This window comes from Papaver somniferum, chromosome 2 (assembly GCF_003573695.1).
Source record: "Papaver somniferum cultivar HN1 chromosome 2, ASM357369v1, whole genome shotgun sequence".
NCBI lineage: Eukaryota > Viridiplantae > Streptophyta > Magnoliopsida > Ranunculales > Papaveraceae > Papaver > Papaver somniferum.
This window is the reverse complement of record NC_039359.1, coordinates 161,602,158-161,619,120: the sequence shown is the minus strand read 5'-3', so window position 1 is coordinate 161,619,120 and position 16,963 is coordinate 161,602,158. Positions and strand designations below refer to the sequence as shown.

The following is a 16,963-nucleotide window of genomic DNA, read 5'->3' as shown; positions in this document are numbered from 1 at the left end:
AGGTCTGACATCTCAAACTTTGATGACATTTATCTCTTGAACTCATTGATCACCTTAAGGGAGTTGCCAGTCAAAAATAGATCATCTACATAGACTGCAATCACAAGAAGCGTTCCCTTTTCTTCTCTTATGTATACTGATGTTTCTTTAGAGCACTTAACAAATCTTATTTCTCTTAAGATTTGATCTAACTTTGTATTCCAGGATCGAGGAGATTGTCTTAGACCATATAGAGCTTTTGATAACTTATAAACCTTATGCTCTTGTCCTTTTACTTCAAAACCTTCTGGTTGTTCAACATACACATCTTCTCGCAATTCACCATGTAAGAATGCTGTCTTAACGTCTAAGTGGTGAATTTCCCATGAGTTTGATGTTGCCTCTGCAATTAATAAGCGTATTGTTTCAATTCTAGCAACTGGTGCGAAAACTTCATCAAAGTCTATGCCTGATTCTTGAACGTATCCCTTATCTACAAGTCTTGCCTTATATTTGTTGACAGTACCATCAGCATTCCGTTTTATTTTGAAGATCCACTTAAGACCAATCACTTTTACCCCACCTGGATTATCAACTAGAAACCAAGTCTTGTTTCTGTTGATTGAAATAATTTCTTCTCTACATGCTTGTGTCCATTTAGTTGAGACCTTTGCTTCCTGAAAATTCCTTGGTTCATCATTAATAGAAAGTAGCATAATCTCACATTCTTCTGCAGCTTGAAGAACATAATCCTTCAGATACTGTGGCTTTTGTATCTGTCTTGTTGATTTTCGCAGTGGAATGGGTTGAGTTATTTCATCGATCTCTTCTTCTTCTTCTACTTCTTCATTATTTTTAGTGTTTTCATTATTCTCTTCTTCTTCTTGATTAACATCATTGTTTCCATTGGTATTGATGATTATGGGTCCTTCGCCTTCATCAATTACTTGACCCCATCTCATGTGAAACATTCCTACATCCCTACTTGGTCCATCATTAGTTTATTTCCAGTTCCAATGTGCTGTCTCATCAAACACCACGTCGCGACTTACTACCACTCTGAATGTTTTTGCTTTTGGAAAACCTTGACGGTTTGTTTCCCAACTAAACATGACTCACAGATCCTTGATTCATCGTTTATCTGCGGTAGTCCTCGAACCATCTTGTTCTGAGATATAGTTTTTAAGGTTCTGAAACTTATGTGTCCTAACCTTGCGTGCCACTTCCATGTCTGATCTTCCAGTCTCATATTCAGACACAATGACCTTCCAATCATGAGACTTATCTTGTATAGTCTATTCTGTGAGCGTGAGACTCTAACTAAAAGTCTTCCACTTGGGTCATGAACTGTTAGATAATCTTGTCGCATTCTAACATCACATCCAACTTCTGTAGCTTGTCCTAAACTTAGAATGTTGCTTTGTAAGTTTGGGATGAAGTAGATGTTTGTGACAAGCTTCTGTTCTCTGGTCTTGCTCTGAAATAGAATTGATCCTTTCCCTTCAATTTCTACAGAAGATCCATCCCCAAACTTCACTTGTCCTTTAATTTTCTCACTGAGTTCAGAAAAGTAGTGTCTCTTACCAGTCATGTGATTGCTGGCTCCATTATCTAAATACCAGATTCCTTCTTCTCCATCCTTTGATTCGTAGTTCTTTGGTATTAGTTTCCCTTCGTTTAAGAATACAACTTCGTGCATGAAAAGAGCTGTATCTGCTTCCCTTGTTTCATTCTTGTTTGCTTCTTTCATCTTTTGTATTCTTTCAGGGCATACAGAGGAGAAGTGTCCTGGTTTATCACATCTGTAACAAATAATGTTTGATCTATCCTTCTTTTCTTTCCCTTGGTTTTGATCATTCTAACTTGTTGTTCTATCTTGTGAGTTAAACCTTCCTCCCCTTTCTCGGCCACTGTTTACTCTACCACCTCTTCCACGACCTCTTCCTATTGTCGCAGAGTTTTTTGGTAAGAGTTTGTGTACAAGAGTTTTCCTTGAGTTTCTCCATTGTTTTCTTCATCAAGGATTCTCTCTTCATATGCTTTCAATCTTCCAATTATATCTTCATAGCTAGTCTTCTTTAAATCTAAGACTTGTTCGAGAGAAGCTATGATATGAATATACTTGGATCTTGGTAAACTATTGAGAAACTTCTTTACCAGTTTATCTTCATCAATGGATTGTCCAAGTGACGCAGCGTTTGAGGCTATCTCTGATAGCTTTCCTGCAAATCTATCAATAGTATCAGTGTCTTTCATCTTCACTCTATCAAATTCAGACATTAAGGTTTGCAGACGGGCTTCATTAACTCGATCAGCTCCGAGATTACGTGCCTTTATTGCATCCCAAATTTTCTTTGAAGTTTCCTGTTCACCAACTTGTAGAACAAGACATTCTGGTATTGCTTGAAAGAGTAATCCAATGGCAACATTGTTTTTGTCTGGGTCCAATGTACCAGGATCAATTGTTTCCCAAAATTTGTAGATTTTCATCAGTACCTTTATTCTCATGGCCCATACTGTGTAGTTTGTGGCGTTGAGGATTGGAACTTGTATTGATGGTGGCGTGAACTGTTTTGCACCCACAATGGTGGTTTCGTTTCCATGGCTCAGAAACAAGCTCTGATACCAATTAATGGCAACTGCAAGATGAAACTTAGCTTATATAAAGACAACTCTCTTTATTGATGTTTAGAAAATCTCTCAAAACTAAACACAATCTCTAATCTTGCTCATATGATCAACCACAACTTTGGTGATCATATATATATAGAACTATGAATTCCTTTTCCTAGTCCTATTACCTTATTACATGTCTTTCCTTTTCTTAGAACTAGATGACTTCTAATTCCCTTAGGATTACATCAATTTCCTAATCTTGTCCTAACCAGCTTGTTAGTGACTTCTATGTTGAAGTTTAGCCAACATGATGGGTGGTAGATCATGTTGATGCGGCCTGTAAACGTCATGCACAGGAACAAAAGGTTGAGGCCATGGATGATCATGAATATGTTTTGTGGAGTCAAACTGAGGAGGGAATAAGATTTTTGGCTACCTATATCACAAGCACTGGTGCACCTATGTTGGAAGATGGTGTTGTAGCTGAAGGGGAAGATTTAGTAATTCTATCCAGAATGAGTCAGCATCTAATACTCAGAAAGGTTCAATTGTTGAGCCATAGCTAGATGAATCTGATAAGAGGAAGAGCAAGAGAACTAGGGAAGAAACTCAATGTGCCAATTTTATTCCCTATAATCCCAACTCAATCAATACCCATAACAATCTCATTTATCAAGATGAGATTCATGGGTCTGAGGAAGCAACTGATTTCAACGATCTTCCAGTTGTAAATAGGATGGAATACCAACAAAATCGTGCTGAGGAGAACGGTTCAAAAGCATTTGATAGCTCAATAGCTAAATCCAGAGCGATGGAAACACAGAATCGCTATGGGAATCCTGTTAGCTATCATCAAGTTTTTATTAAAACTTTTTGTTCCAATTGATTAGTATTTTAATTCATTGTTTTATTTGGATAATTTTAATTCTAGAGTTTGAAACAATTTTATGGTTAAATTGTGGGTTCATAGAGGTTTTATTAGTTGCAATTTTTTTAGACTTGGAAATTATGTTGCTCATTCTATGAATCCTAATCACAATTATATCTCGACTACTAGTAGAGAAATTATTTCTTGGAAGAGGGTAAGTTTAGCATTGTCTGATATCTGAATCCATTAGGTACTAGGGGTTTATGGAAAGATGCCATTATTCTTCGAGTTACAGAAGCTAGGCTAGATATTATTATTTGTTTTGTCCAAATTGATGCCAGGGGTGACCAAACTCTTTTGTCATGTATTTATGATGCTTTGGATGACTCCATTAGGGAGGACCAATGGGATATGTTACAGAGAGCTTGGCATGTGCACAGAGGTAGTTGGGTAGCTATTAGATATTTAAATTTTATTTTGTCTAATGAAGAAAAATAGGGGGGTTTGCCGATATCTCAAACTCATATGGATTATTTTGGAAATCTGGTGGCCTCAGTAGGATTTTCTGTAGGCATCAATTATTCACGTAATCCTTTCACATGGTCCAATAAACGATCAGGGATTGGACATGGATTTTGGTAATGCTATCTGGTTCCAAATCTTTTAAAATTATGTTGTTTGTCATTTAATTATAATTAGTGTCACTTGGTAGTTATCATGTGTGCATTATGCTTGCTAGTAATAAATATTCTGGTGTTGCTAAAAAACTTTTTAGGTTTAATAAATGCATGCTTAGAGATGATAATTGTAAACATGTTATTGCTAGAAATTGGGTGCATTGTACACATGACTCGTATGCTTTTAAACACTCTAAATCTCTTTTCTATGTTAATTATGGTCTGAGAGAATGGTCTTATAAGGATATGAGAGAATTTAATGTGCATATTAGAGATACTAAGGATGGAATTGAAAGGGTTAATAGTCTCCCTCGTTCAAAAGCTAATGTTGATTTGTTAGTTAACTTAAATGATAAACTGAAATACTTGTATGATATTGGGCATGATTATTGGAGTCAAAGAGGTCAAGATGAAAACTTGGCTTTTGGTGACTCCAATACTAGATATTTTCATGAAAGAGCCAATTATAGGAGAAGGAAAATGCGTATGGAAACCATTCAAAACACTATAGGCATTTGGTTGACTGAAAAGCATGAAATCGCATGTGATTTGACTACTCATCTCTAAAATGAGTAAATCTACTAGGCCCATTATTACTTCTGATTTTATGGATGATATTCAGGCATGTGCTAGCAATAAGGATAATATGGGATTATTAGTTATTCCTAGTAGTGAGAAAATAAGAGATGTTGTCTTCAAGATGAAGCCATGGACCTGTCCAGGTCCATATGGCTTCCCGCCTGGTTTTTACTAGAAAATGTGGGACATCGTTAGTAATGACATGGTGCATATGGTTCAATCTGTTTTTCATTCTAAGTACATTTTTAAACAATGTAACAATGATTAATTTCTTTAATCCCAAAAGTTACTTGTCCAAGGAATGCTTTAGAATTTAGACCTAACACCTCATACAAAATTGTGTCCAAAATTATAGCTAACTGTCTAAGGCATATTCTGAACAGAATAATAAGTCCGTTTCGTACAGCTTTTCTGCAAGGTCGTCAAATGTCTGATAATATAGTTTTAGCTCATGAGTTGGAAGATACAATGAAAAAGAATACAAAAAAAGAAAAGAAAAAAAGGGTTGACGGCTATAAAATCAGATATGTATAAGGCCTTTGACCGTGTTGAATGATGTTTTGTTATTCAATCCTTATTTAAGCTTGGATTTCATGGATATTTTTGCAGAATTATTGAGCAATGTATCTCAACAATCTCTACATATGTGTTGCTTAATGGATCACCAGGTGATATCTTCTACCTTGAGGGAGGTCTTCGTCAGAGAAGACCCTCTAAGTCCATATCTTTTTATCCTATATATGGAGTTCTTTTCAAAATGTTTGTTGACTACTAAAAGTATGTGTTTGTTGCATGGATTAGTGTTATGTCTGATTGTTCTCCAATAAGTCACATCATTTTCGCAGGTGATTGTCTGATCTTCCTAAATGCTAGGTCTAGTGAAGCTAGAATGTTACGTGATATCATAAGAATGGTTAGTGACCTTTCTGGTCAATCAATCAATTTTGATAAATCGGGATTAGGTTTTAGTCTTAAAACTGATAATAGGATTAAGAATGAAATTGCAAACATCTTAGGTATTAAGAGAATGAGCTTGCAAGATAAATTTTCCCATTGCTCTTATAGAGGAACGAAATGGAGTCATTTAAACCATTACTAGGCAAATTCAGAGACAGACTAGGTATTTGGAAACCTAAACATTTAAATTTGACTCAAAATGTTCTAGGATCATTAGCTTCACATCATATGGTTGTCTTTCCAATGACTAAGAACCTGACTAGGAAAATGGACTTTTATCAGATGCGTTTTTGGTGGAATCAAGATTATGAGTCTAGAGGTTCAATCCTCAGGAAATAGGATTATGTTGCGATACCAAAAAAAAAAATGGAGGTCTCAATTTCAAAAAAATTAACATTTTTAATATTCATTTGCTTGCCATGCTTGCTTGGTGGATGTTAAGCCTGATGCTCCTTGGGAAGTTATCCTAAGACATAAATACTTCATGAATCTTGACCCCCTTACCAATGACCTAACTATCACGATACTTGGATTTGGAGAGGTATTAGGTAAGGTTTAGAGATGGTGAAATCCAATTATTGTTGAGAAATAAGGGATGGTTCTAGAGTTAATTAGTGTATGAAAACACAAGTGGGTTCTAAGGTTGAATGGAACAGTTGACTCTATTAAATGGTCTATGAGCATTAACAAGGTAAGTGACCTTATAAATAGTGAAACCAAATTTTGGAATGTTGATCTACTAAACGCTGTTTATAATAAGCAAACTGTTAGTCAGATCACTCAAACTAGGATTCCTTTCAATGGGGATTAGATGGACACCGACTAATAATGGGTGCTTTAGTGTGAAATATGCTTATAGGTTTATACTTAATAGTGGAGTTGATATGTTTTCTATTCCTATAACCAATATCCTTAGATTAGGTTTTGGCAGGTGCAGCTTCCACTAAAGATCCTGTTTTTCCTATGGAAATGTATCCAGGAATGTATCCCAGTTAGAGATTGTTTGCATATGATCATAAACAATATGGACAACTTATGTCCTTTTTAGGAACTGTTCTGAATCTGGTCAACATCTCTGCATTGAGTGCAACTATGCTAAGGAGATATGGATAACTCTTGATCATGTTTTATATAATAGAATTCAAAACAAAAACTTGCTTGATTGGATGAGGGAATGGTCTGTAAGTCTTCCAGGCGGAAGTGCTCAGATGCAGAAATGCATTCAATTTGCAGGGATAGTTCTCTGGCATATTTGAAATCAAGGTTCCAGCTTGTATTTGATAATGTCTACATGTCTGTTTCAGCTGTGACTTCTGACTGGGAAAAGATCCAAATATCAATGCCAAATAAATGGGCACAATGTGCAAGGCACAACTGACAGAAGTGTTAGGGTATTTGAGAAAATTAATTTTAATGCCGGTTTCAAAGATGATTGTAATAAATGTGGACTTAAACTAATCATGAGGTCTTTTGCAGGTGAATATGGAGGTGCAATAAGCTGCTTATGATGAAGAACAAGCTGAAGCTCTAGGTGCTATGTAGCCAATCATATATGCCAAAGAAAATGATATTGACCACCTACATCTTGGAGATAACATAATGTGGCGGCTGCGTTGAATGGATTTTTTACGGCCGTGAGGTGGATTACGAGTTCAGTTATTGGCGATGGTTTAGTTCTTCTTTCATCTTTTAACTCTTGGAAATGTAGCTATGTTCCAAGAGAAGCAAATAATACCTAGGATTGTTACATCAGAAATCTAAAGAGCTTATAAGACATTGGGTCATGCTTCGCCAAGAAAAGAAAAAAAAGACACGGGATATTAAAATCAAACTTACTCGCAAACTCATTATTCACTTCACGAAATCAACAAAATAAATTTACACCCATTCTATATATACACACGACTACACACATACGCCCCTGTGTGTTTGAAGGAGAAATCGATCGGAATATCACAAACAACAACGATTCTAAATATTTAGAAGCAAATTTCCAGAAGTCGATTATATATGTCCGGTCCGGGTATAATTATAATCAAGCAGTTTTGATGGCACCAGCTGAGTAAACGATAATCCACACAAGGAGAAAGCATGCAAATATCGACAGTCCAAATGAAGCCCACATATGACGGCAAAACTTATCGAAAACATTACATGTTTTTGACCATCCATCATGGGAATTTCCTTTAGTTCCAATAAATAAGACAGCACCAGCAGTACCAGTGGCAGAAGCCATGAGTGTTAAGATCATCTGCATCATCACGAAACCAGAATAACAATTAAATAAGTCATTAAAATCAATATCTAGCTACTTGGTTAAGGAAAGGGATTTTGCAGAGAAAGACTTACGGCATCCCACATCAAGAGAGTGAGGATTAAATACTTGTTTCCAGTCCTCCCACAAATGGCTGAATTTATGGATGCAATAAAAGTGTAGCCAAAAACAATCCAGAGAACCGACAAGAGATACTTGTAAGCAGGATAGTTGGTATATTTGGTTGTTTTTGAACCATCAGAAAGACCATCTACCGTTTGTTTGCTTGTATGTACAACGATTGCAGCGACAAACACCGTCCAGAATAACAACTTCCGAACGGCCAATCCTGCTGTTAAACTTAGGGAGCTAGCATCAGAGCCGGTATCATTTGAGACCCCCCCTGTTTCGACAGTAGACGTATCTTTCGCCACCACTTCCTCAGTAGACATGGTGATTATTAATTAGAGAAGGAGATTATTAGAAGGTGATTAATCAGAAGTGTTGATTAAGAGATACGAGAATGTGTTGGAATTTGTTAAGGATAGATGGCTAATTTATAGACAGGAAACTAAGGAGAAGTGACTAGATAGGTAATGTAGCACAAAATTTAATAATCAAGAAGAATCAATGCCAACCTCAAATGATGATGTATGCATGCTAGCATCAATTTGTTTCGATAAGTATTATTGATGCATGGAATATGTCTTGGGTATTCTTAATTCCTGCATTATGTTTAACCCTTCACCAACTAAACACTAATGGATTAGTAACATTTATGTACCGATCTTTCCTTAGGAGTATAAACATTCTACGGATCAGATTACATCCCAAGATTGTGTACTCTTGAAAGATGTTTTACATCCCATGATTGTGATTCTACCTTTTCCTGCCAGAGTAGTTTTACAGTTACAGAATGAGTCATCTCCCACTCCATCTAGCTTGCCACGAAAGACCCAAAACCAATCTTGGAGAACAGCGAGGTTTCATGGGGTCTACTATTAGATCAGATAAACCTTTTTGTCCTGATTCATATACAGTATCATAGTATTAGAAAATGGAAATACCGACTACTGAGAGCCGGCCAGGGAGAGAGAAGTTATTAGGCTGTTTTCGGAATTGATAAAGCTAGCCGCCAGGGCCAGGCTGATGGGAGAATCCTAAATGGGGGTTATTGTGAGAAAACAGCTCTCTAACAACCTTTTCAACATATTTTATATCGGTTTTATATCTCCACTTGCAAATTGCAATCAAACATTATTGATCGTAGTAGCACAACTGATTCAACAAACACAAAGGTACGTAATATCTACTATTATATTTGACTACATATAAGTCAAGGCACGACGCTGTCATGTATTAAAAAAGAAAAAGAAATAGACCACTAATTAAATTTGGTTTGATCGGGTATACCCAATTTTAAGTGGTCTCTTTTTAAGGACTAAGGGGGAGTCCTAATGGGTGAAGTTATAATATTATCCTTTCTCTTTATAATTCTATTATCGTAATCAGTTTTTTATTTTCGTTTTATCTTCCTTCTTCTCTTCTTCTTCTCCTCCCCCAACCATACCGACCTCACCCACCACCACCATCAAAACTCGACGATTAATTGGATCGTCGATTCAAAAGTTTCGATTAATCTTCAAAAATGGAACCGCCACAACCTAGGGCAAGTCGTATGAAAGAAACTAATCGAAAACTCAATGAGTATAACTCTGGAAGTTTGGTTCAAAAGAAAGTGAAAGAAAAAAACGGTTGAAGAAGAAGAATTCGTAGTCGCTGAAACACGAGAAATGGTGGGATTGAGAAAGTAAGGGCATACTTAAACTCACTCTAGTACTTGAATTTTATGTTTGCATGTCAAATTAGGTCAGAAAAATCGAAATTGTGAATTGGCAGTTGCGACGCCGGCAAGGTATTATGTTATCGACCTTGCCGACTTTTCATATTTAGGGTTTGGCCGGAAGGCTCTTAGGTTGAAGATCTTGCCGGCTGTTGAATACATGTAACTGGTACTTGCAGGGTCGGCTATTCAACCCAGAACCCTGCCGGCGGCAGTTTTTTTATTTAGCCGAATTGGTTATAAGTTTTTAACCTGCCGGCTGTATATCAATTTTTTTGTATCTCCTGATGCCTTGAATTATGAAAGTCGGAATGGTATTTGGATAAAACCATGTCGGCTATTTGTTAGCCGGCAATGTATGGGTAAAGGAGCTTGCCGACTGGTTTGGTAAAAAATCCTTGTATCTATTGTGTTCAAATTTTTTATAAGTCGGCAGGTTATTTGAATAATACCCTGCCGGTTACAGTTTACCCGGCATGAATTTTTTAGTCGACCCTTCCTACTGTTGTGTAGACGTCAAGGTTGTATTTGTCGACCTATAAAAAAATTTCTTAATTATTCTTGTTCAGGTTGCAAAAGGCAAAGAATAAAGCTCTGAAAGCTCTTAGTCCTCCTTCAAGACCTCCTCATGTTGGTGAGAAACTCTTGACTTCAACACATCGAGGGGCATACGTTGTGCCGGGAACGCTCAAGATCCGTGTACCGAATGATTCTGAACTACCATCGGAAACCAATGATTCAGACGAGACTCCAGATGAAGACCAATCAATTCCATCTGGTAGAAGAGGTGATGATGATGATGTTGATGAAAGCACTCCGGCTGCTGGAGGAGGTAAAAATAATGATGATGATGGTGATCAAGACATGCCTAATGTTGGAGGAGGTGATGATGATGATGATGATGATGGTAATGGAGATAAAGATAAGGATATCGAAGAAGAAATTGTTGAAGAGGCAGTGGAAGAAGAAGAAGAAGAAGGCGATGGAGAACAAAGTCAATCTAATGTTCAGCAAACCGAAACTTCAACTTCAACTGAAACCGGAAAGAAGAAGAGGGTGATCACTAAACCAGCTAATTCCCACATGCCTCCCCCTCATTTTATGGTTACATTGAAAAATGATGAGGCTCCAAGGGGGACCCCAAGAGATGGTGGAGATGTTCTTTTTGGATACAAAGACTCATGGGCATGTACGATCCATAATACTATCATAAGTAATCTCAATACGTCTTTGTTTTTTATTCAAGTGTGTATCTATCTTAAATTTGCGTCAAGTGTTTGTATTTCTTGTTATTTTGTTTTGTTGGTATTGAGGATCACAAGCATTTCGTCCGTCTCATGAGGCGCCAAGCTTCATGTTCAGTGACTAAGACTTGGGATCTTGAGAATAAATATGAGGAGGTGAAAGTGATTGTCAAGAACTCCGGGTTGTAGCCTGCGGTGGAGAGTTCGAATATTGAGCATGATTGAGTTACCGTATCTGCATTCTGTGAGAGGTTCTACTGAGAGACTGATACAATGTTATTCCCATTCGGTGAGATGGCGATAACTACCGATGATGCTCATCAAATTCTAGGCCTCGAGGTTGAGGGAAAAGCAGTCAGTGAGGGCTTCAATGATGATTTTTCTTTCAAGGATATTTACAAATTGAGACAGAAATTGTTCGGATGGAATCAGATTGAGACGGAGTCTATGCTTGAGAAGAAAGAAGGTCGTCTAACCAAGAAGTTTAATCTGAAGCAGTTGAGGGACACATTATCTGGGACCAAGAAAATCTTTGAAAAGGAAGGAAGGGTGAACCCGGTGCGAATCAATGCTACCGCGTCATCTTATTTGCTATATGTCCTGGGCAAATGTATCTTCCCCGACAGTTCCGGAAGCTTGGTCGAGTCCAGTTATATGCAACTATTGGATCCCTTAGATAATATGCGTGAGTATTATTGGGGTACTGCGGTGGTCGCCTTCTTGAACAATGAGTTGACAAAGGGTTCTAGGGCACTCACTAAGAAATTTAACGAAAATATATGTCTCTTCCAGGTAATTTTATTGTCTAAATCATTTATATTTGCAAAATTCTCGTAAGATAAGATTCTTACTAAACTTTGTGTTTGCATAGGTTTGGATATATGATCACTTCCCTTCTTTGGTGAAAGCCAACTCTTACATCAAAATGGATGCGAATGTTGCGGTTGATAAGCCAAGAGCGGAAAGGTACAGTTTAAGGGTACTTAGGATAAGGAAATGCCACAAAATCTTATCAAAATCCGAATTGCCATCGACAAATTGACTGCGGATGATGTGATATTTGATCAGTATCGAGATGCTAGAAATCAAGGTTTAATCCAAAGGAGAGATGAAGTTGCATTATACTATGGACCCTTAATGACTGCGGATGGTGGATATTCAATGTACGATCCACATGGGGTAATGCGACAATTGGGTTACGTCCAAGAAGAACCTCATTTCGATGAAGATAAGCCGTTCTTTACTATGTTAAAGGCTAACTGCTCCACGTCCCAAAAAACTATTCACGTCGCTTACGCTCCAGCGCCAAATCAAGAACATTGGGATGATAGACGTGGCTGTATCATTGATGTGAGTTTTTTGGACGAGGTGACCAAAGGTAATGAAGCTAGTGAGAAATACATGATGTGGTACTTGGGTTGGGCTCGTCCTACTGTGATTAGGAAACCGACTGCTGAAGAACTGGCTCGTATCAAGAAGATGGCATCGAAATACCCAGCAACAAGTCTTAAGTTCTTAGTAAGTATTTTAGAGTTTCTCTTACTGTTTTAAGATTACATTATCGAATCATTATATTAATTGTTTTTTGTTTAATTGAAAATAGAAGGAGCAGTTGAAGACCTTTGTGAAGGTGTTGTGTTGCGCGAAAGACGGAGGAGATCCTTTGTCGATTGAGGAGCAAAGCAAGCACATTGACTATGCTTGAAACATTGACAATGAGGAGGCCCATGAATTTTTCAAGCAAGTTGATGTTGAAGTAAAGAGGGAAGAAAAAGCCAGGAGGTAAGCACAAGCCAAGATGAATGCTGACAAAAAGAGGGCTCGTGGTGGTCGTGGTGCTGAAGGTAGTAGTAGTGGTGGTGTTCCTAAACGGGGTCGGGGTCGTGGTCGTGGTCGTGAATGAATGTAGTCTCTAGTTTATTTCTTTATGTTGTGTTGGACAAATGTTAAGGTTAACGATTGGACAAATATTTTCTTTTTAAGGTTTATGGGACATGTTTTCATATTTTGGACAACAAGTGTTGGATTTCTAGTTGTTGAATGAATGGTTTGTTTAGCTATACAAAGTTTCAATACTTATGTCGGCATGTTTTTTTAAGTTACAATGTCGACCACATCTGGGCCAGCAAGGTTTTAAACTATCATACTGCCAGCCCTGACACCAGAAATTATTTGCATACCAGGGTCGGAAGGGTAATCATATCAAAACCTAACCGGCTATTAAGAATCCGGCAGGGTATTATATTATCGATCCTGCCGGCTATGTGTTGCAGAAAATACGTTCTCTTGATGCCTAATATCATCATAAAGTCGGCATGGTTAAAATTATGTTCCTCGTCGACCACATAAAAGCCGGCACTCTAGTGATCAAATACCATTTCGACGGTTAAATATAAAATTGCATGAACTCCTGATGCCTAAAAGTCATAACGTCGGCATGGGAAGAAAATTTCTACCCTGCCGACCTTATCATGGTCAGCATGATAATAACCAAATACATTGTCGGCGGATACACAGAAGAAAATGTTCTCCTGATGCCTAAAAGTCATAAGGTCGGCATGGTAATAAATTTCATGCCTTTCCGGCCATACCATATCCGGCACCCTAATAACCAAATACATGTCCGACGGTTATTCAGAAGAAAACCAACTCCTAATGCCTAAAAGTCATAAGGTCGGCATGGTAGCAAATTTCGACCTTGCCAGCCAGTGTTAGTCGTCTTATTGTGGAAACAAAAACCTCGCCGACCGGTTCAAAATTCAATATTTTGCAAGTACAATTGCACTGATTGACTTGTACTTGGACACTATAACGTCCAAATTTGGGCACCATCCTATAAATACACTACTTCTCTCTACAAAACAATACACAACTATTTGCATATACTCTTCAAGGCTCATATCATCATACACTCCATCTAACTCACCCAATAGCTCTCTACACACAAAAATGGCTTCATTTGATTCAAATGAAGATTTGGCAATCACCAAAGCTTGGTACGCGGAAACTAGAGTAATACATGCGTCCTCCGAAAGGGTGGATGCCGTTACCTTTTGGGCTAAGGTACACAACAAATTTAGGCAAGACTTTGGGAATCCTAATAGAAGAAGTGTCCAACAAGTCCATGATAGGCACCAAGTCATCGAAAATGCGATACTTGCTTTTTTAGCTCCCCAACCTCGGATTTTCAATGCTTCCCACTTCAACTTGTCCATTGAACAATTTTTAAGTATTCTTATGGTTTTTGCTACGTGATCCATGTTGTTTGATCTTCCTACTAAACACCACTAACAAAGAAATTTTGTGTTTTGTTTTTTTAGCATGAAGCCGTGAAAGCGCGCTATTTGGAAGAAAAGGAGGAAGCATTCTCCTTCGGTGCAAGCTATCACTTCATGATTGACAAAATCCCGGAGTATGCACCGGACTTCATGGAGGCCGTAGATGAATGGGATTCCTCCGACGAAGCTTGATGGTTTTGGTGTAGGTTTTGTGGGTGGACAAGGAGTTAGGTTTTATGTAATAACCAAAATTGCATGAATAAAGTGAATTACATCTTCCGATATTTTGTTTTATGTTCGGTATAAGTACATGCCGGCAAGGTTATAAATCCTAAGCATTCCGACTACAGGTCAGCCGGCAGTGTTAAAAGTTATGTGCATGCCGAACATATGATATCCGGCATTGTAGGAAATATTTACATCCCGACCGTAAAATTGTTGGCCCAAGATAGTCGGCGTAATCTTCATTCAAAGACCATTCCAGCCTAAAAAGGGTCGGCATTTTCTTCATCCACGGACAATGCCGGCTGTAATTGGTCGGCATTTTTATTAAAACGTCTACCTTGCCGGCGGAGCATAGCCGATACCTTATTCAAACGTCGACCTTGCCGACCTTTCACATTTTCAAAAACAAATTTTTTTGATCGAAATCGAACTCATATGACGGGTTAAAGCTTTAATCTACTGAATTCATAATTTCAAAATTTTAATCTAAACTCAATTAATTAACCTAATCATAATTTTTAGTGTTAATTAAACAAGGACATATTAGCCATTTAGAAAATATAAGGTTAAGGTGTGGCTTCTTTTACTTAAAAATGACCTAGCTTTTGTCTCATTAGGTATACCCCTATACCCCAATCTCGTCAGGTAATTAAATTTGAGGGAGACTTACTTACACTCACATTTCTACTTTCACACTATCTCATTTTTTGAGAGATATTTTTCCTAATAAAACTTAAATCATAACGTATTTAAACCTAATATTTTGGGGACATGTTTATCTTACAAAGCTATATATACCAACCAAAAATGAACATATACTGAAATACCAAATTTCACCATCTACCAATCTTAATTTTAATGATTGAAATTTTGTTGATCTCGGCGGTTAATTTTCAAAGTACTGGTTGGTGGAGTTATACTTTTCGGAATCTGCTCATCTCTTGTGGGAATGTAAATCTTTGTGAGACGAGCATATCGATAAAATATTAGCTCCAAAATTGTCACCATATAAGTTTTATTAGGCCAAGAACGTGAATTATTTCGCTTCGTTATTGCTTAGTTTTAGCGGAACTACTATGGTCTTCCGTGTCGCTTAAATTAGGGAAATTCCTTAGCTAAACTTTAAAGTTAATCAGATATGATACACCTTGTAGCTAAGGGAAAGCTCATGGAGGATGAGTTTTCGTTGGGTTTTTCACTTTACAGATACTCAGTCTCCATTTCTAGTCTAAATGCATACTAAGTATCCGTTTGATATTGCATGAAAACTGAGTATCCGGAAACTAACATTTGTTTGATCTTTTATTTGTTACACTCCTCTCACACCCGATCGTAACCATCCATCATTCTCAACGGCTCTATCCACAGTCAGGTCCCAACGGATATTTTTCCAATAATTTGGTAAAAATGTCCATAAATAGTAACTTAATTTTTTTTTTCCCAAATCACTCAAATGTGATTTAGGTTCTGAATAGAAACTTTTTTTCCCTATATCACTCAAATGTGAGTTGGGTTCTAAATAGAAACCTACGTACAATATACCTAATTAATGTTCATCAAAATTTTCATGACTATCAAAATATAATTTAACTTCAAACCCTAACATTAGAATGACTTATCTTTTATCTTGATGATTTTGTGGATAAAATTCTAAATTGAAGATTGCAATAGAATCATGTTTGAGTATGGATCAAACCCTTTAAATTTCCACCAACGAATCATACAAAATCACCGTCAAAATCGAGAGGGGGTAAAAAATGATTAAGAGGGTTAAGAGAAGAAAAAAAAAGTGAAGAAGGAGATGGTTGATCCACGTGTCTACTGGATGTTTATACTCCAGAAACGGGAACTTAGTATTTGTTTGGGTCAAGTCAACGCATTGACTTAAATGGATACTCAATATCAGTTTTTCACTTTTACATGGAAAATTGAGCTTCCATGTGGTTTAGCTAAGCGATGACATGCCCTCATAGTGAGGTGCGCCCGGACCCATTTCGCTTAGTTTCAAATAAGTTATAGATAAGGAAAATCCTTCATCATTATGCTTAGTCTTAGAAACGTGTCTCTCACAGTTTTAGATAGTATGAAAATAAGAGTGTGAGGGGATCTCCCTCATTAAATGTAACAAATATATTATAAAAAGAATTTCTCAAAAACCTACTCCATTAACAGGGGAAATGCAAACCCCTCTCGATAATAGTAGGTCTTACCTGGACTACCGGGGAATTCATCATTTTCATATGGAGGACGACTTATTTTATTTTTTTAAGTTTTATTTTTATGTTTGTTACTTTTTATTATAAATTTAATCAAATATTTTTCTTAGAATATAGAGAAATAATATATGAAGTGGAGAAATTATGGTTTTTGAGTATTTATAATTATTTTTGTGATGATAACACTAAGTTGCTTACAATACCTAAGATAAGGGAGATCAAAAAAG

At 37.1% G+C, this 16,963-nt stretch overlaps 1 protein-coding gene across 1 annotated transcript; it reads right to left on the bottom strand.

The window, feature by feature from the left end:
* Window positions 1–7,494: 7,494 nt before the first annotated feature.
* LOC113354212 (CASP-like protein 1D1) lies at window positions 7,495–8,574 on the bottom strand. Its single transcript, XM_026597613.1, has 2 exons — window positions 8,026–8,574; window positions 7,495–7,927 (listed from the first exon to the last, which is right to left on the bottom strand). Exons 1-2 carry the CDS (start codon window positions 8,380–8,382, stop codon window positions 7,712–7,714), a joined length of 573 nt encoding a protein of 190 aa, XP_026453398.1. The 5' UTR covers window positions 8,383–8,574; the 3' UTR covers window positions 7,495–7,711.
* Window positions 8,575–16,963: the final 8,389 nt, after the last annotated feature.